Below are 22,606 nucleotides of genomic sequence, written 5' to 3'. Positions count from 1 at the left end.
TTATACGATATTAATTTTTGTTTATATATACTTGCTAATTTTTTAATTTGAATAATTTTTACTCGTAATTTACTCGTTTATATAAATAAGTTAGTATTTTTAATCACCCAAATTGTGTAGAACAAAAAAATTAAAATTAAAATTAAATTTGAAATGGCAAAGACGATGACAATGACAATTGACAAATGACATTTAGCGTGGCAAAGAAGGTTTCACAGTTAATGTGAGGATGACGATGGTAACAATTTAGCAAATCTTCATTCAAGTCTATTTTTCTCGTGAATGCTTTGACCTGCTTTTCCTGTATCATTTAGTGAACAGTAGGCTAATTTTTTTTTAAGTAGCGTGTAAACGTTTTTTGACAAAAAAAAAGGAACTGATATTTTGAGTACATTTTTTACTTTCACTGTGAGGGCTTAATGACTGAATCGATACAGATCATTTCGGGTTTTTTTGTTCGTGACATACAAATGTGACTGCAATAGAGAAAAGGATGAATACTCATCGTGTTGTCACCGCGGGATTTCACCCATGGAAATAAGCAGGCAAGGAATAGACACGGGCGAGCAGACAAGCTCTCGCAGCAGAGTGACTCTTCGTTGCAACAGCATCCGGAGATCGGCCTTAGAACAAAACGAAACATGCGCCACATAAATTGTCTCCCTGTCTGCCTCGGGTGAAAGCTGGATTTGTTACACTTTGCACTTCGCGACGACGTCTATCCCCGACGGCTTGCGATGCTGTTGGTACCTCCTTCCGTTGCAGATTAGGAATCCGTCCTCTCTCGCGATCGTGTCTCTTCCGCGCGCTCTCGTTCGCTCTTATACCCTTCTTCGTCAACCTCATTATCTATCGGAGGAGCATTCGTACTGTTGTTATCTGTCTCATCAATATGCGTCTTTCTCTCTTTTCTTCTTTTCCTATCGTTTGTATAATAAGTTTCCTTATTATCGTGTATGGATTCTTTTTTATCGTGCTATCTGGTATTTATATTCGCGAACCCTGATTTCTCTATATATGTTGCTTACATGTATATGTAAACTTAAAAAGCCGTAAATATATTTTAAAATTACAAATTTTCTAAATATTAATTTTTTAAACAATAAAATTTGTACGAAAAAAATTTCATTTAATTCACATTTTCAATTTATTGTTGCTTGAATTCCTTTGTTGATTGTATGACTAGACTATAGATTAGACTGGAATATCCTACATGTCTGCGATCATTAAACATTCAATGAGAAAATTTTCGAATTCTTTATGAATTGATAATTCTATTCTTTTTATACACGAATAGTTAGATCGATATTCATAGCTATACTTGCGTCTCGTTCTTACTAATACATCGACGAACAATCTTCACGGTGTGACGATCTTCGAGAATAGCCATGCACGGCGCTCGCGTTTTTTGCTTGTCAGAGCAGTTGGCTCGAGCTCGCCATAATACGATTATAATATGACAACGCGCTTTTAATTCTTGGCATGTTGCCCCTCCCCCCTTTTCGATTCATACGGCTACTTCATACGTTTATAGCGGAGTAGATTGCAGATACTAACAGGTGTCTCCGATATGGTATGTTGTTTTTCGTGCCAATCTCGGCACTCCGGTTCTTTTGTGAGCATATAACGCCATAACAAGACGCATATCGAGAAGGCAACTTTTGGCATGTAACATCCTTTTGACCCAAAAGAACGCCGTGACGTAACCAAATAGTGAATATTACATTTCACAACGTAAAGAATATGCGACAATTATTGGATCTATAGGTGTTCCGAAATATCAAATCTGAATAAGAGACTGTGTATAGAAATAAAAAAAGAAGCAAACAATGTTTGTATAAAAACTTTCCTTCTGTTATTTGTTACATCATACTATTATACATGTAATTTAGAGCAACACGTTATTAAATGATATTATTAAAATTTAATATTCATATTGATTGTAAATAAAATTTCCAATCAATTTTTAATTAATTTTCATAGATTAATTTTCTATTAATTTTCATTGATAGTATAAAGGTATATAATTTAATGAATAACTCACAACTATTTTTAATCTTCAATCTTTTGAAAATAATATACGAAGAAAATCAAAGCTGGTCTCCACACACAAGATTATTGGTTAATAAAACCGCGATTGCAAGATCGGTAGAAACGATTCCACTGATCAACGGAAACGAGCAATTCGTAAAACGAATCGCGATGCTCGGTTAGATGCAGAAATGTCGAGTGCCCCGGTAGCGGTTCCCCTCCATGGTTAGGTGTACCCCGCATCCTGGATGTCCCCATGGAGAGGTGTCCCGCTCGGATTGAAAGTACGCGCGGACAGAGATAAATCGTTTCATCGATGGATATCAAAGGACCGGGATACCGGATCCGACTGGCTCTGTAGGCACACTGTGGCCGTACAGAGAGCCATTTGTGCGTTAAATCGAAACGCTCTGTGAAATAACGCGGCTGCCGAGCGCGACAAAGGATATTAGTGGTTTTCAGTATTACGAAGGTGTCTTTATCCTCCATAGCACTCGCGTCATGACAGTTTTATTTGCGCCGACGGAAAACAAAATTGTGTTGCGCGGTATTACGTAGCGTGCAAGCGCCTGTCTTTTTCCGACGATAAATCAATTGTTTATCCCGATTGCTGGAAACTCGCCGCTCGTTCGTTGTACTCGTAACCTTGGCCGATTAGACCGTAATAAATTAATTCGGTCCAATAAAAACCGATTACCGATGGAATTCCTATCGAGTGAAACGTCAATGGAGACTGCCTTATAATCAAGTCTTCCCATCGAGAGTCAATGTATAAATCTTTTTAAATAATATTGGCTTAATAAGGGGGATTTTTTGCGACATTAAAATATTAAATTATTGAAGGAATCCTATTTTGTTTAATAAATATCGTAAAATTGTTCACGCACGTGAATTATATTTATAATTGGAAAGTTACGCGTATTATTACGTCTGTTATTATTTTGTATTTTATTATAATTTTTCCAAGTGTCATGATTTATTTTACAAATTAAAACGTGATTTTATATATTTATCATACTTTTCAAAATTAATTTCAAAGTTCAATATCGGTGAGAAATTTCTATCTAGATATGAAATATTCACTCGCGTATAATAAGCAATCACAAAATAAGAAACATGTGTAAAATGATGAAAAGCTACGTACAATGTGTCTGCGAATATTTCATTTTCTAACTTTAGACACTTTTCATTTGCAAAGTAGCAGGAGACGACTATGCCAGCGATCAATGCGAAGTCAAAGCCCTGCGGCTTCCTTTGTAAAAGCTTCACATGCTCTACAAACTGACATAGTTATGCCGTTGGGCGGAAGGCATAACGATATGATGGCCGTATTTTATGTATAAAGTCGCAGCGGTAGGCTTGCGGATTCCTACGCGGGGCCCGGCAGGATGTAAATCAGCGTGGTCCCTATGATGACATCTGGTGACGCAAGGACTGAAGGGGCCCCTCGTTGCGGAGCCGAGTCAGATTCGCCTTTGCCGCTGTCTGTTGCATTATTATATACGAGAAGGACGATACAGGAGTCGCCGGAGAGTTTCGCATACCGTCCTAATATACCGTTCTATATGCCTTTGCCAGTTCCTAGTGAGCCTTTGTTAGTTGAAGAAAAGCCGACTGCCTGTATATTATGTCGCAATGTAATGCGCTGGAAGACATTCCACGACAGTGTGTCGTTCTCTTCTGTCATTGATTTTTCGTGATAGATTAATGTGCCGACCTTGGAATTGCCGAAACTCTCGAATAAGCCTTCGATTGAATTTTTCACACTTTCACATATGATTTGTTTCAGCGCAAAATTAATATTTTTTTTCTTCAAAATTTGTTTCAAATTTTCTTTCGTAAAATTGCGGAAAAAGTCGTTAGTGCATGACTTTTACACAGTATTAGTTACTATAATTTACATTCTTTTATCTCGCCAGTAAAATTTAAAAATTCATTTATTATTATGTAATAAATATCTTATTTCTACACGCGTTGATATATGTATATGCACAAATATACTATATACCTATATCGTCAATTGTCTAAGATCTAAGGTATTTCCGAATGATTCGCTTCATTTCAGGTTCAGCACTTGATCATGGGGAAACGAGCAGTTTCTACAAATTGGTTCATTTCGAGAAGGTCATAAGCTTCTGTGGAATGAAATCGTTATTTCGGAATCGTTTGCTTGTACGAAATACGTTCGTCTTTTGAATAATTTCAAACGGACGTTTCATCAAAAAATGAGAATTTTATATGACATTACGTACTTTATATGACATTAATTATTAATAATAATCTCCTTATAAGGAAGTTATCTTATAAATGTAAAGAATTATCATTTTCGATCGTTTCCTTGCACAGAGTTCTTGCAAAAACTATCTTTCAGAATAATAAAGATAAAAGATCGATATACTATTATCGATTTCTCAATGAACGTTCCACGCATGAGACAATATAGTTGTTTATGACACATTATGCAAAAAGTAACTTGAAATAATTACAGATAAGATAATTTTGATATCGGAGTTGTAAAAAATGCGGTGAAGAATAAAAATTTATTCCAAAGTTTATTTTTTTTTAATTAAAAATTAAGAATTCAGAAAAAATAAGCATTTTAATCGATAAAGCTTTACTTATTAAAATGATAAGTTTAATCTCAAATCTGATTGAGGAAAAATCCATTTTAAATCTGCCAAAGAAATAGATATAGGATAAAAGAGTTCAATCTTTTTAGATAAAAAAAAAAAGGGGGGATGAGCCATTTATAAAAATGAGAGTAAGCAATAAGTTTTTCAATACATTAATGTAAGCTGATATTTATTTTCAGTTCGGCACGTCATAAATTTTTTATCATCGTGTTTGATTTGCCACTGCAATTCTGGCACGCCCTTTCATCTACATCAGCTACATTTTATTCTTCCATCGGTCGAAACCATCGGCAATCATTGACACTGGCCCACCACCGGGACTCTCCCTCTCTTTCGCTCCTTCTCTCTCGTAATTATTATTCCGCCCCTATATTGCGCGAGGAGATGCACGGCCGAGCAAACGTAACGTAACGTACCGAAACGAGGACGAGGCGAAACGAAACGAAACGGAACGAAACGAGCGACAGTGCTGCTCGTACCTATCTTCTCTATATACCGAAACGTCGTGCCTCCCCTCGTACCCGCCTGTCCCCTTTCAAGCCACCCTCCCGCCACCCCCATCCTCCTCCACCCCCCCTCCCTCCCCCCCCGCTCAATTCGACTCCCCTCTCATCCCACATCGGTTCCACCTTCCCGATGGCAATCAATAACTTTGAAACGGCAGCGACGTTTCGGGGAAAAAACAAATTCAGCAGGTTGCTTGATTGGAAAAAAACCACCCCCTCCCTCCGCGCTCTTTTTCGGCATCCATCGACACGACCGGGGAACCCCCGACGTCCGCGTTCCCGCTCGCGTTTCGCGTTTCCCCCTCGCGCGTCCGCCCCCATAGCTCTGTCCCTCTCTCTCTCTCTCTCTCTCTCTCTCTCTGTGCGTAACCAGTCCGGTCCGAATCCAGTCAGACTCCAACACGCGCGGACCTCGTGACTTGCTCGTTTCTCGCCTGCCAGCCAAACGCTCCCTGTCCCCTTCTTCTCCCTCCCCTCCAGCCCCTTTCTCCCTACACCTTCAGTTCCACCGGCACAGGTCGTGATGGAAAATCGTACACATCGTCCATCGGGTCTATATGCGTTTCGCGTGACGAGATACAGAGAGATAAAGAGGGGAAGAGATAGACAGAGAGAGAGAGAGAGAGAGGGAAGGCTCTGCCAGATAGAATTGGGCATTCGTCCACGCGGTCGCCACCGCCGCCGCCCTATTGCTGCCGTTTTATTTCCAATTTCGACCTTCCAGTACGAGTTGCGGCTGCTTGCCGGGTGGGACTGAATGGGCAATGACGAGGGCGGTGGTCCAGCGGGGGTCGGAGCGGCCCTCGTCGCGCCGATCCAAACAATCGTGACTATCTCTCGGCTGCGCCGATGACGCATTGTTTAAGAATTAATAGGAGAGCAATGGCCAATTCTCTCCGAGGAGAAACACGGCCCGGCTACATCGCTTTCCTTCCTACGATTTCCATCAGCTTTTTCTGCGTCTCATGGCGATTTACACACCACAGTCCGATTCACGGAAAGAACAAGAGGGAGAAAGATCTTTAAAATCTTTCGCAATTGTATTTGAGTAAAGTAACACTCAATATTTGCTTCGGCGAATAAAAATGCAATGTTTTATTTACATTGTCAGGGAGCGATAAATTATTATTATTATTATTATAGATGAGATAAAATAATATTCTTTACGCTTTGCAGAACAAATAAAAATTATATTTTAATTGCATTTTATACTTTCGATATATGATTATATGAATGCAAGAGAAATCAAAAGAATTTGGGAAAATCTCATACGTTAGTCGTATTGCGCAGGATATATATATATATATATATATATGCGGTAAATTGAACTTTTTTCAATCGGACACACACACACACACACACACAGGTTGCGCGGCGCCGCGTCGTATCGCCGGACCGGCCGTACTCGCTATAACTTTAGCGTCTGTTGTAGGTGGAGGATATCAATTTCCGCGGCGGTGCGACCCGCCGATATTGCCGACCACCATAAAACGATTATTGTCGTCGAATGTATACGGTTATAGCGCCGTTATAACCTGCCTGCCCGGACTTGCAGCACGCCTCTCTCACGGATGGACACGGCCAAGGCTAACTTTACACCCGACGCTTTTTGCACATTGTGTAAAAGCCCGGCCCGCGACGTTTATTACGACAACTTCTATGTGCAAAAACGATCTACCATTATTTATGCTCGCTCGTGAAATTAATATTTACGCAATTCACACCGAATACGACGACCACAGGGTTAAAGCGAATTTAAATTATGTCGTCGTAATTGAAATGTAACCGAATAAAACCAATGCAAATAGGAAGTAATTGAGAGATTCGGTTCAATTATATAATCAATCGAATGTATCATTTTTTAAAAGTCTTCCTGGCTTTCGTGGATTTTTGCTTTATCAGGGATGTAAAATTCGAGAATCTAGGTTCAAATTACTTAATGAAAGAGTAGAAAATATATCAGATATATTTAAAAAAATAAATCCAACAGTTCTTAATCACCGATTGAAGGGAGGCAATATCGAAAGCGCGTGTTGCGATAGATAGAGCTCACCTTCGAAATAACTCCCTCAATCTTCCCTAGTACGCAGGCATTGAAACATGCAGGTGATCCGAATACAATTTCAGAAGAGATACCGACATCGATCGGTAATCCTCCTGCCAATTAGATTCGTGCGCCTCTCCAATCCGCGCAAAGGATATCGCAATTCCATTCATCCGATACCCTGGCAATAACCTGTGTGTGTACATTGGAAATGACGGGAGTAATAAGATGCGAACCCCCGATGCAATCTTGAAACCACTCCGAGGTGAGTACGAAAGTGGATGCCTTACGTTACGCACATCTGCGTACATATATATATATATATATATATATATATATATATATATATACATGGACATAGTAATCGATAAGCCCTTCATTGCTCATTATCAGTTTCTGCATGAAATTTCGGCCAAGTTACTAATAAAAAATATTTCTGTAAAATAAGTTTGTGAAACGCAAGAGTTTTTAAGACAATTCTTCGGAGCAAAGCCAGAAATTTGAAAGATATATTTATATTATTTCCACACTCTTTTCTAATACATGTGTATCTATATATATTTCAAAATTTTATGTACGTCTTAAATATATAGTGTGTTTGTTATAAATATAACGTAATTTATATTAAATACAAGATTTTGATCCTGATTTTGAAACTGTGATGTATTGTTGTTGACCTGCAGTGTAATAGAAGACCCTGTCATTAGTTTTCGGAGATATAAAATTACTCCTTTTAATGATTATTAAAGGATTTTGTTACTTCGTCTAATTATCACCTTCCATCGTTGAAACCCCGCGTTGTTGTATTATGTATAGTGCTTAATACTCTTTAGCTCTTTAGCTCTTAGGATAACAAGAAATTGATTGAGTACTTTATTTCCATCTCATTTTTTTATTAGACATCAGAAAATATAATAAAAAATAACGTATTAAAAAGTGAAAATTTTGATTGTTACAAGTGTTATAAATTTGATTATTATAGAAAAATAATATCTTCTTTGCGTGAATGAAAATTACAATAAAAATATTTCAGTAGTATATATATATATATAAAACGTATGTAATTCACGTTCAAGTAAAAAATAATTGATAATTATTAATTAAAAAACACTACGCTCTAATTAATTATATTAAGCATACTCCATCTATAAATGATAAAAAAATGATAATAAAACGGTAGACACCCTCTTCCTTCTATCGTATAAATTAAAATTTAATTCCTTCCCCAAATGAAATCCATTCTTCAGGAATCTCCGGCATAAGATATTATTCGTGTACCATCTACGAGGATAAGGTACAAGTAATCTCGCTAATGGACTGTGCGTTTCCCCCTCAATTCTTGGTTCGTCCATCTCTAAGAATATTCGCATGACTCTCGTTTGATTTTATTAAAACTAATAAATTTTCGTTACCAACGAATTTCAATAGTATGTTACATCGATCATAAATATTTTAAGAAATTAAGATTTTCAATTTCAATTTTACATATAAACGTGTAAAAAGAAATGATTAAAAAAATCATTAATTGTGCGTTTTATTCATATATACCATGTGTAAAGCTATTATCAATATAATCAAATATAGCACTGTTTATCACTGATTACAATCTCTTTTCTGTATTGTTTCGTTATAAATTATCTCTCACTATTGAAATTTCACCCTTACATTTCGCTCATACTCTATCTGCCATCAGCCAGTCTTCTCAATAATCCAGGGTCGCGACCCTGACGTGTTCGGCGCGGGGTGATGAACCCTCGGCCACGAGTTACTTTACCTATTTACACTCACCCGTATCGCTGACTAAATGCTACGCCATAAGTGAGCATGTCAGGTCGTCTCTTTGCGAAACTTCGCCTATATATTCCATAAATATATATTTTAGAATTCATATTTTAAGATAAAACTATTTCGAAGTAAAAAAAAATGCTGTTTCTTAAGCTTTAATTTTTTTGCTACTTGTAAGACAAAATTTTAATGACATCTGTGCTATTGTTTGTTGTTTAAATTTTTCATATACTTACTTTTGGCAAACAAGAATGTAAGTAAGAATTAATGTGAGTGCCGATAATACTCATCATCGTTTCTTCTTGAATGAGAAAGCTAGAAATTTTAGAGCTTCTATTCAAATATTTAGCAGCCTCAGGAACAAACCGTTTTATTCGTTTTCTGCATCTTGCAATATACGAGTCATCTTGCAATTTTCATTACTTATCATTGTCGGCGTTCGCCAATGGGAGACAGAGGGAGACAAAATTCAGGACTGTCAGTTTCTTAATTGAAACTACAATCTGTCCTGGCTACGCAAGACCTTAAAGATATCGTAAACTCTACGAAATAGGACGGGACTGGATGATGGGTGGAAGTATGAGTGAAAGAGAGACTACATATAAGACGAAATCGACTAGTGAGAGATGGAGAGATCTCAAATGGATAAGGTAGAGTGAAACCAAGAGCAAGGACGACGAAGAGAAGGCGGAAGCGAGATTGCCTTTAATCCAGCGAGATTTAATACGAGCGACAAATTTTGCCGGAGAATTAATTGAATGCTGCCGTCGGGATTGGCGCTGCGCAGATTATTGTATGCCGGTTTAACAGCCCGGGGCTCGACATTATGTTCTGGCTCTTCTTGAGCAACCCCTTGGTCGGGGTTATATCGTCATCCCTCTTTTGGACGGTTTCGGTCCGCGATCGTTTAACTATCTCGCCGCGTCGCGGATTTAATTCGAATGGCTTCAGCTAATATGTGGATAAATTTGCTCAGTGGACTGATTTGTCTCATTTGTCATATGTATATCTTTCTAGATAAAAATGTTGGTAATTTATATAGAGAGAACAAATATGTTTAAGATTATACATATAATAATATCTACATGTAACAATATATGTCAAAATTATGTGTAGTAGAAAATATAAAAATATTTTTATCAATCTAATATTTTGCATGTTTTAAATTTAGATGCGCGGTTAATTAAACTTTTGTCAAATACGTATATTGCAAAATTGTCATTCAAACACATTGATCGAAATTCTACATGTTTCATCGACACACTGTGATATAAAGGACTAAGAAGGAGGTGGCGCAAACTGTAAAAGGATCTACCCGAGCTTGACAGTCATAATTGAATCCAATCTTCCGTAAAATGGGGTAGCACTGATATTTTTGAATTGAATAAAGGAGAATCATTAGGATGAGAAGCGCCGCGGGCGGTAGGTTAAGAGTAAGAGAGGAAAGTGGACGACCATGGAAGATTCGCGAAAGAAGAGAGAAAAAGATGATATCAAGAGCAAAGTGAAAGAGATGAGGCAGGAAAGGATAATGAAAGAATAAAGAGAGAGGAACAGAAATATAGATACATAGAGAGAGAGAGCGTCAACTGTAGAGAGAGAGAGACAAAGAGAGCGGGGCAGCGTATAATGGCCAGCGATAATCCTGTCGCGCGGATTAATTCGCAAATATTTCAATCTCGCAACATAAAGGGATGTAAATTACATTTTTGGTCGAACGCTCCCGGAGGGTACGCCGTACAACGGTTTCAGCGAGAGATAGTCGGTGAGATAGACTCGTAGAGTGCGGGAAGCGGGATAATCGTTTTATTAACCAAATAAAATCGATGATTGAATGAGGATAATCGCGTTCGCGGACCCTCGAATTCTACGGCCTTGCGCAATCCCCGGGAGGATTCGCCTTATTGACACAGATGTCACTGTTGGATCATTTTGTCGTAGTTAGTAGCGTGAAATTTTTCGGGATTGAATTTACGCTGCCCCGCCGGCCGCGAAAAAAACCTACACGCGCGCTCCGGTATTTTTTTCCCTCTTTTTTTTTTTTTTTTTATCGCGCGCGACCGTTTTTTACCTTCCCATTAAAGCGCGAAACGCGGTATATCGAGCATCTTTCGAATTTAATCGACAGATTCAATCGACCGTGTACGACGTGGATCGAAGAAGTAATTAAAGTGTAGGTTCCGATGTCAACGAGTTGTGATTTACGTCGCATTTAAGAAGAGATTATCCGAGAGTAACGTTAGTCGCGGATGTCGCTAATGTTTCCTGAAAGAGGAACTTGTGTCAAACGAGCCGACAATAAGAGAATAAAACCTATCGAACGTGCACGCGTCGCTGTCGGAGAGAAAGTCGAGAAACTCGAATGTGATTGGATAAATTTAACAGACTTTTGGAAAAGTTTACACGCGATAAAAATTATTCACCGATGTTTCTATCAAAAAGTACCTCTGAATAAGGAATCCGTGAATGATGTATTAATTCGACGTATTATCAATGACGTATCGCCATATCATGTCATTAATTTAATTATTAGCAATAATGACGTTTTCTTCTAAACTTCAAACCGCATTGCCTGTTACTGTCATGTAACAGAACCGATATATCTTAATGAAACGATCCGCAGTACTTCTGTTATTGTTCTCCGTGTAATAAGCGCGCATGACTGTGGCACGCGCGTGCGTTTCGCAACGCGTGTGCGACGCGAGTATGCGCTGTATACAAAAGCGCAACTGCGGGGTCTGGTCGTGGAGTGCAGTTATGAATGCAGGAAAGGGCGCGAAGGTCGGGGGGGGGGGGGGTTGCACGTGGCGGGGCCGCCGTCGTATGTATTTTGACAGCACGTCGACACGATGTTTCCGCCTTTGGCACGGAAGCGCCGACTTCGGAAGAGATTTATCGCGGAGACACGTGAGCAAGGGAGACGATAATTGTCTTCAACTTGGTCAGGGCTCTCTCTATGTTTGAATCTTGCCCTCTCCTGCTGTCTCCCTTATTATTGCCTAGCTGTCTTGTTAAGAATTATTTCGATATCGAGAACACGCGCCAACGAGATTTCACCGAAATACATTTCAAAATGCCATAAAATTAGTCGGTAATTGACATTTTGCTCTTTTAAATATATTCACATCTATATTTTTCTTTAAATATTGAATCTTAATCTTGTGTGCGTTAAATCTTCTAAAATCTCTAATTATGCCGAATATATTTTTGTGCATTACTGTTGTATATTTATGCCAAAGAAATTAGATATAATTACTATGTATATATATATATATATATATATATATATATATATATATATATATAATTATTGCGCGTTACTATACATCTGCGATGTACATTCATATTGAGCAGTTATCACAGTACGATACGGGTATTGATGACTAATAAGAGCTAATAATAACGATACTTTACATAGGTGTATCTGCTTCACGTAAAAGTGTATTAGAATTCTAGTGGCGACTAAATTTAGGAAAAAAAAAAAGGTGATGTCACCCTCTGCCAACCATATGTGACTTTCTGAAAATACGTAATGCTAATAGTAATTGATGGTCACGTTAGTGCGCCGTTTCCTAATTCGTGTGCCGTCCATGAAATATATCGAGTGTCCTGTGGAAACGGCGTTACACCAACAGCTGTTACGCGAAGGGCGCGCGACGTTGACTTACAATTCACATCTGGTTTACCGAAGACGACGGCACCGCGAGGTATTAGAGGAGCATTAGAAGTTAGTCGACATTCTTTCACGCACTTTGCGCATTCTCCCTGTCGCGGTGAGACTGACAGCGAATAGTTAACAACAGTTCGAAATGGTACTAACTTACCGGGCATCACGGAGAAGAGGCATTATGGTGAGATTTAGTTGTATATTGAAATAATTTAACTTGAAACTAAAGAGTTACAATATTAAATCATGCCTTACACATTAAATTGGCGGGGAACATTACATAAAGCTGCATTATTGATTATCTTTATATACAATCTCGTGTAAATAATATTATCAAAATAATTGCTAATATTTCATATGTAAATGTAATATATATATATTATAAACTATATAAACAGATACTTATAATGTGCCTAAGATTTATATTTGCTTTTTTCAAATATGCCGTTTGTCATCGACGTAATTTTTATACAATTTCGAAATGTAAAACGAGTTTACGTAGCGAAGAAAATTAAAATGCCAAATGCGTCTCAGATATACGCCGGTGGAAAGGTAAGGAAAAAGAATATATATATATATATATATATATGGTGACCCCTATATAAGTACTCACATACTCATAAACATATATGCGCACGTGTACATTGACATGCTTGTATATTAACGCATTCAAATGCATGTGTATCTGCCTATTCGTATATGTATGTATTCAGGAGTAGATATTATACATCCCCATGAGAAGATGCGGGCGAGTGACAACCATATGCATCGCATTGAATCCATAATATCGCAATATGTGAATGTCGACAAGGCGGTCCTCGATGTAAAAAGAGAGATTGAAAGCCGACCAGCAACGTCAACAACTCCCATCTCTTTCTCCTTTTTTTAGGGATAGGTATGTAAAGCTTGTTCGTGTACGTAACAGAATGACGTAGAATGACATTTTATATCCGCTTAATCGCGAAGATTATTAAATGTTTGCTAATCAAACTGATTTCATCAAATTTCGAAGACTGACGATATTATGTGTGTGTGTAAATTCCTATAATATAATGATGAATATTACTTATTACACAAAAAATACATGTATATATATAATGGAATTTTAATTTGTCATAAAACACATACACATATGTATATTAAAAAAAGTCTATCAAATATGCACAAGAGTATATTAATGAGATGTATATTGTTTATATTTTGTATTTCACTATTCTTATAAAGTACTTTGCTTGATTGGCCTTTAATGTATCATAAAAAAACAGTGATATTATCTATGATAAGAGTGTAAGATTTGGACGGATGTATTATATATTCACATAGGTCAAAGAGCAAACTTGTGTTAGACCCTGATATCCGCGATATAGATCTTATAAATATAGATGATCCGATCATAAGCATATCAGCGTCGTTGGCCGATTTCGGTTAGCATAAAAGGTGATTTTTAATAACCCATTTGTGTGTGACCTCGAAAGCAATGCGAGGACTTCCATTGTATTTCGAGCTATCAATGACTTGATCATCATATACAACTATAAACAATTGTGTTTCATATATTCCAATTGATAGGTATTTATTTGAAGCTAAAGTTGAAAATATTTCTCAAATAATTATTTATTTAGATTATCAGGATGTCTACTTAAATCCTGTAAAATGATCCCCTGAAAATTTTCCTGATTTTCCAAGTACTTCCCAAGTACAGGTAAGTATAAAGAGAATATCTTCAAGATTTTTTAAATACAACTTTTCCTACAAAAATTTTTTCATTACGTTTTCTGTTTTTCATTCATATACGAAGGAAAAACACAGAGTCTCTTAAGTTTCAAGTACTAGATTTATAAATGTAGTAAAAAACTGAATAACTTAAGTAAGATAAGCAATTTTTACTTGTATAAAATTTTCATTTCTTCATAATTGAAAATTACAAAAAAATATGTACTTTATATTTAATATTATGTTAAGACATTGAATATAAAAACAAAATAAAATAAAAATATATATATATTTATAATATATTTTAAACATAAAATCTCACAAATAGTTCTGACCATTAAATAAAAAAAATGCCTTTTTCTAGAACTATTATGAATCTCTCAAACGCTTAAAATCTGACAAGAAATGCTTAAAAAATTGCCGGCAGTCAAAGTGAGCAGCGTGGACCTGACATTTCAGTTTGTCTTGATTTTTTAGCTGAGCCATTCTTTTAATAGCCAGCACTATTTATTTAAATTTTTATCAGAAATTCTAAAATAAGGCCAAAACTTTCAACGATTAATAAGATTCTACGAAAGAGCTTTACACACATCTAAATAGATTTACATGAAATATGCGACAATCGCGACAAAAAAATTAATTCCGCTAATAATACGTAATAAATTATCTGATTACCTAATTATTTGATGTTACAAAGTCCGATGCCATCCCAGGCCTGCTCATTTTCTCCTAATTCTTCGTTGATGCATCTTCAAAAGCACTCACAAAACATTCACGCGATATTTTTACGACACTCCCGATTTCGATACATATTACGTTTATTGATACACGAAATCTATATATGTCAGATTGCTATCTTTAACATAATATTTGTATTTGTAAAATATATATACATATATACAAAAAATCACGCGCGATAGTTTTATTTAATAATATTACATACGAGTATTATGTGTCACGGAATATTGCAATTATTCAAATATTTTGATGTACAAATATATAATTGTTAACAAACAATCGAATAAATATTTAATTTGCCATTTTTATAGTATGTATAGAAAGAATCATTAATGTTTTTACATAAATTTATGCACATATACATTTTCCATATATGGATATACAAAATATATAAATATTAATATGTGTTATATAAATTTATTTGTAAAGGCATTAATGATGCCTTCTCTGTACATATACACAATTAATTTAATAAATTAATAAAAAGACTCATAAAAAATTAAAGATTGGAAGATGTGGTACAAAGGCATGAGTGAGCCGAATACGTATAAATTAAAATTATAATAAAAATTATTTAATGCAAAGTCAGAAAAATACAATAAAATTAAAAAGTCTAATCGCAATATAATATAGTCGTAGCGAAAATAACTAAATGTATTAACAAAATTGAAAGGTAACTAATAAGTTAAAGTGCACTGACATAAAAATAATAAATTACATAATACAAAATGAAAAATAAGAGGTTAATAAAAACATGTGTCGTGGTCTGTGGAACGTATCGGCTTGACTTTTCAAGCCTTCTTCAGCGCAAATATTCAAATGTTAATAATTGTCATTGTAAGATAAAATTAACGCAACGGTGGTCAAAGATATGAAGCCAAAACTTCATATCTTGATCATAATTTGCCGTCTTGAATCAACAAAAAAAGAATTAGTTTCCCGGAGTGTTCTACAGTGCTGTACCTCTCTAGTTAGTTGATTAGGAGGAACGTACTGTAAAATTAATTTGTTTATATAACCGTATAATTAACGGTATAGATTCACGTGGTTGTTGTGGACGAAACTTCATTATGCGGGAACAATAGGCGTCGAGAAAAGACGGCAAAATACTGTCAATTAATTTATTATAGACGAGCGGAGATACGAATTTCACCTCGGTACTTATATATCCAGCATCTCAGATTTAATTTGTTTAATTAATATTCTAACAATTTTTACACATAGAATTTTTAGGACTATTGTAGAATTCAAGCGCTTAAAATTTACTATAAATGTTTACAAAATTATCAGCGCTATTAAGAGAATTATTAAAAATAAAATGAGACCTCTCAATAATTAATTTTAGTTTCCACGAAGTAAAATGCCAGTTTCACATATACTATTGATTATTTATAATATAAAATCAAAATGATCAAAAAGAGAATTTTCGAAAAATTACCTGAATCCCAATAAAATTTTATGACACTTGCCTGATTTTTCCAGATACAAAAGAAATCCCTAAGAATTCCAGGTTTTCAGGGAGTAGACATCCTTTATTATATATTATTGAAAAATTTAAAAATATAATCGCGTAATTAATGTTTAATGTATTTTCGTTCCTACTATGCTAATATATATGTATACATGTTTTGTACCATCTGTTTTAAACTCACGAGGTATCAAATCTTTAATCAAACCTTAAATCCTTCTTGCTATATGTGTGTAAAGCAGTAGTATTTTTACACATTTTTTTAAGTCAAAAATTCTTCAATTGTTATTGCATGTTATGCAATATATTTTCCTTATATCGTAAAGTTTCCTAGAGCACATAAACTTTTATATATTCTGTCTCATGGTATATGTATAAAGTAGGTCGAAAAATATAATACAGCCGAAGAGAAGATGATTCCTTGTATAAAAATAAGTAAAAAATAAACAATAAATTTTATTTATACAAAGTTTTCAAGAAAATTGGTTTTAAAAATTAGAAAATTAATAATAATTAATAATTTTTATTATATATTATCAAATTTTTTTGACGGTGGTTATTAAAATATGAAAAAAAATATATAATCCTTTATTAATAATATATTCTTTACTAAAAAAATAAAATTTATCTTGCAAAATTTTTGACATACTCTCTTTTCTCTCTGACCCTTTTATCTTTTCTTCAATGATTTGAATTATTTAAATCACTACATTAAATGCCATGTACTTTAATATTTATATATTAATATATCAACGTTGTCAATTCGATATATATATATATATATATATATATATATATATATATCGTATTTATCTTAATATATACAATTTATGACACCAAATTGTTTAAGCTTAAAGAACGTAAATATATGTTATATTAATTTTTCAGTCAATATCAAAAACGAAATCCTGTAGAAAAAAATTTTTGATGTACATTTTCTTATGTACTTATTTTACATAAGAAATCACCTTTTTCCTGGCTGTGCTATAGTTATCAATTTATCTGATATAAAATATTATTCGTAACGTTAAAAACACGGAATTAGCTTTGCTAATTTCAATGTAAATGTAACACAATTTCGTCTGTGCGGTTTCGCGCCTAAGCACTAGGTGTAAGGAAGGGCTAGTCACGCGCACGTGAAATGGATAATAAAAGGAACGCGAAGAAATGGGACGCGTTAAAAAAATTACATATGTCGCGTAAAAATCAATTTATCGCTGTCAGATCTTGGGCATTGTTCTCGGTGCGTGGAGAGATGTAAAGAGGAAATGTAAACGTACCGTGAAAAATTCAAATGTATATATTAGATTACATGTACTTGTAGTATATGCAAAGATGTTGGAAGCACGCGCGTCCGCTCGCCGATTGACAATCTGAGCACTCGCGCGACAGGAGCGGTGAAAATAGTACGAGCACTTTGTGCAGAAGAAAATATACGTGTTTTCCACAATTAGTACTTATACCGATAAGCGGACATTCTCACATGTCCGCTCATGTGCTGTCGAATGAACCTTTGCTCGTCTCGTATACGCACGCATTTACGTACGCGTACCTAAGATCCACGTATATATATACGCACACATGTGTACATGTTAAGTCGCATCGAAGCTCGGACGGTTTACAAGTATAATGAGACTTGCCCGCCGCATAATATTAAATCGCTGCTTGCTCGGGATATAGATTAACTGTTTACATGAACAGCACAAAATGGAAAAATCGGCCGATTGTTAGATATCAGAAATATTGTATTATACAAAATATATATAAATTTTATTAATATATATATATATATAGATAAAAATATGCTAAGAGTATATAAAAAAATATTCCAATTTGTACATAATTAATAGAAGAAATTAAGATATATATATTACTTATATGTATATATATATATATATATATATATATATGCTTAGCATTTTTAATCGTAAAATAAAAGTTTGTATCTTGACTTACCAATCGATACGCAGCAGCAGCGTCGATTACGTAGATAGTAAACTATGTTGATCTGCAACATGCAAGTATAAGATTCAAATTATAATAACGTCCAAGATAATTAAAAAAAAAAATGCATAAACATGCATAAGTTGAGAAATACGCGAACGGACAAGTGATGATTACAAGTTAAATATAGCATACATTATTCTATTCTGAACATGCAGCAACGAACAATATTGAGATTTAATCTTAACATCAAATTATAAATTAACAATAAGATTGTAGTTTTATAAACGTACATATATTTAAAGAAAAAAAAATTAATGTAAGACTCAAGTAATTTGAAGATTTTTTCCTTTAAAGTTTGGAAACTTTGGATTAAAATCTCACGTCCAACGTGACTTTAGTGCAAAAAGGACGAAAATCTATTATTAATAATAAATAGATATTTAATTTTATGATGAAGAAAAAAGCGGCATTTGTGTTCTTCTTATATTAAAATCATGTTATTACTTTGTAATATTTTATCTGTTTGTAATATTACCATCATCAATCTATGGAATCGATTAATTTCCTTTGGAGATTCTTCTTTCACATTAAGAAATTAAACATTTTACCGAATCTTGCATTTAGCGGAATTCGGAATTAACATCGTAATTTTAAACTTATATGACACACATCCACATTGTTCAAAATATCGGCAACGACTGAAGTGACGCGAACGGAAATCTACTAGACATAACAACTGTAACTTTGCAACTATAATTTTAACCAGTGATGTACTTTTACTTTTTACATGCCTCTTGTATTTCAAAAAATTGTTATTGTACGGATATCAGTTTTTATATACTTTGATGCAATGAAATAAACAGACATTTAATAAAATAATTATAATGTATAATAATTTAAAAAAAAACTATTCTCTTTTTAAGAGCAAATTTTTATAAAATATCGTAATAGAAGTTTATTTTTAATTCTTATTTCAGTTTCTAAATTTATTTATAATTTAATTTAAATTATATTAAGAGTTTATATATATATATATATATATATATATATATATATATATATATATATATATATATATAGATATACAATTTCATAAACAATTATTTTTTTGTATACGTGTACAATATGTTTTTCAATATGTAGTTTTTATTATCTATTCAATTAGTAAAAGTGCTGCTACAAACAGAGATATGAATATTTCTCTATGGATTTTTTTCAATGTTAATTTTCAAATATACGTTCTAATATATGTTCTAAATTCAGTATTTTATCGATTATTATATTACGATAAAATGTACATTGAACGTTCGTTTCAGCGAAGATCCAAACGCTAGATTTTTATGCTCTTGTGTGTTCGCACTGTTCGTACCGATATCTGTGCGAGATTCATAAAACACACACTGCGTAAAGGCACTTCAAAGCGCGTCTCGTAAAAAGCATCGATAGACCTTATCGTTTCAATCATCGATAACACCCACGATAAAAAAAAATGCCGCGCTTCACCGGACCATTGAGAGCTCATATGGATAACATGAAAGAAAATTTAAGTAGATTGGTCGCGGTGAGTGTTATGCTATAGATATTGGCATGCACAGAGGGCTTTGCGCAATTTTATTTGAATTTTAATTCAAGTGATTTAAAAAATATATTTAGATAGACAAGACTTGTACAATTATCATTGTTTACATCAGTATAATATTACAATAATCAACATTACGAAACATTAAAATACCAGAATTCTCACATTTAGACAAACGTGCCACGAATATATCCCTCATTTTTCGTCGAATTATTCATGCAAATTATTGCAAGTACGGCCATTTTGATCCGCCGAAGAGTCTTACGGATCCTCTTAATTGAGACTCCGCTCACGTACCAGCCGCGACAAATTTAGCATCATATCGCGCACAGAATGCCGGAATCCCAGCGAAATGCTCGCGCGACGACGCGTCCGAATCTCGATGGGTTTTAATAAAATGCCGTGGCGAATGTCGCTGCACAATAACCGTAAAGGCACCTTGCACACGGAGTTTGAACACCAAGGGTGGCTCACCCTCTGCGTACACGTGCCCGCTACCCCACGCGTGCCATTTCTATTTCTATACTGACGGGTACAGTGACTGCGAGACAGAGAGCGGCGGGGGTAGCTTTAGCAGAAGGGGCGGCTCGAAAAGGGTGCTCTCCCTTCCTCCCCCTCTCGCACGATCCTATGCAGAGAGACTGCTCTATACGTATAACGGACCTTCGCACGTGGACATTCTCAGCTTACCGAGACAAATCCGCGATCCTGCATGCATAAAGTATTAAGCTGTTGGAAATTTATGAAAATGCGCGTAATTTTTCCAAGTCGACTTCCAACACCCTTTTTCGTACTAGTTGCTTAATCTCGCTTTATAAATGTTCCATGAAGAATCCACTAAACTAAACGTTTAATTTGTGCCGCGAGAAATCATGTATACTTTACATAGTTCATTGATGCGAGAACTAATCGTATACAAGCATAACTGATGGATATATAATATTATTATGAGTTGTATTAATTGTGCTGCTATAAAAAATTAAAAATACGTAAATGCCTTTTTTAATCTTTTATTTTTTTAATTTATATAATGCATATAATAAATGATGTAATAAACCATATAAATTTATATTTTAAATTGTGTTAATTTTTATGTATGAATCAATATTATTTCTATAAATATTTTTATTTTATGTAAAAAAATAATTAGTAAAGATTGACAAATAAGTAATGAATATTTGTTGAATTTATTCACAATTATTTATATATCACACAACACCGATAAATATGGTTATATATATTATAATATATTGCTTTTGTGTCTTATTTTTCAAAATTTAAATTAAATTACATTTTATATTTGCGACAATTACATGATATTAGGATATTTAATAACAACAATAATAATGTATGTAAAATAGCATGTGTAAAAATATAGTCATTGCTATCTCTTATAATCTTATAAATAAGCGAGCGAAGGAGTTAATATGTCAGACCACGATCTCGTGGACAAAACGTTCGTGAAAAATGAGCATTATGCGATAAGTTTATTTGGAATATCTTATCGCGGCTGTAAGCGAAACGCCCCCAAACATATTTCATCCATCCGCTCACTCTCGGCCCCTCTATACCTACCCCAATATTGAAACAGGAGTCGGATCTTAGCACGGGCCCCGGGGGACAAGCGTGGACGCGTTTATATTCGCACTCTCTCGGGCACCCTTCCTATACTTTAAAACGGGTTTCGAAAAGGGTACCGGTATCACTTCGAAGCCCTCTTATCAAAATAATGGTTACATCTTCATAAATATTTGACCGTTCGTTTTATTGGAGGCCCACGACTGTCGGCAGATCAGTATGGAAATGAGCGAGCAGACGAGGGGATTCATGAGATTTCAGATCTACTCCGCACGAATTAAAATTTAAAAACGCGAATTGGGCTTAAAATCGAGGATGCGATTGATTTCGTTTTTCTTCATTAAAGCACTTTTTGTTCTTATATGTTTGCTCCTTCTTACATTTCAATAATCAATCTGTAGATATATATATATATATATATATATATATATATATATATATATATATATATATATGATATATCGAGTGATCTACTTTAAGATTTCACTAGACAATGATTCGAGGGAAAAAGAGACACAACTTTTACATACATGCATGGAGAAAATTTTATATTAAAAATTACTATGGTATGTAATAACTGTGGACCATTAGGAATCATTCTAAAGTAACGTGCTAAGTAAAATTATAAAAATTACATCAATTTATGCAATTTTTAATATAAAATTTTCTCCATGTAAATATAATAATATTTCTAGCTAATACTTTCGTGATTATAAAACTTTGTTTAAATATTTAACGCAAAAATATTTATTAATCCAATTTATTTATTTTTTATTATAAAAAATACTAAATAAACAGTCATTAAAAATACAGCAGATAAAATTATTTGTTTCAAACTATTTAAATTCACGATTCTAAAATTGGAAAAAAGTTGGAAAACCTATTAAACTATTAAATTATTACATTACATGAAGATA

At 34.4% G+C, this 22,606-nt stretch overlaps 1 protein-coding gene across 1 annotated transcript in view; it reads right to left on the bottom strand.

The window, feature by feature from the left end:
• The window catches only part of Salm (spalt major), a 148,476-nt gene extending 129,279 nt beyond the window's left edge, over nt 1-19,197 (bottom strand). Inside the window, exons 1-2 of the mRNA XM_072889020.1 lie at nt 19,068-19,197; nt 18,542-18,593 (exon numbers count right to left, since the gene is read on the bottom strand). Coding sequence (XP_072745121.1) covers nt 18,542-18,593; nt 19,068-19,073 — 58 coding nt within the window. The 5' untranslated portion in view covers nt 19,074-19,197. The remainder of the gene's footprint in view (nt 1-18,541; nt 18,594-19,067) is intronic.
• Between the last annotated feature and the right edge of the window lie 3,409 nt (nt 19,198-22,606).

Source organism: Anoplolepis gracilipes, chromosome 3, assembly GCF_047496725.1.
Source record: "Anoplolepis gracilipes chromosome 3, ASM4749672v1, whole genome shotgun sequence".
Lineage (NCBI taxonomy): Eukaryota > Metazoa > Arthropoda > Insecta > Hymenoptera > Formicidae > Anoplolepis > Anoplolepis gracilipes.
The sequence above is the reverse complement of the archived record's forward strand: the minus strand, read 5'-3'. Positions and strand labels throughout refer to the sequence as shown.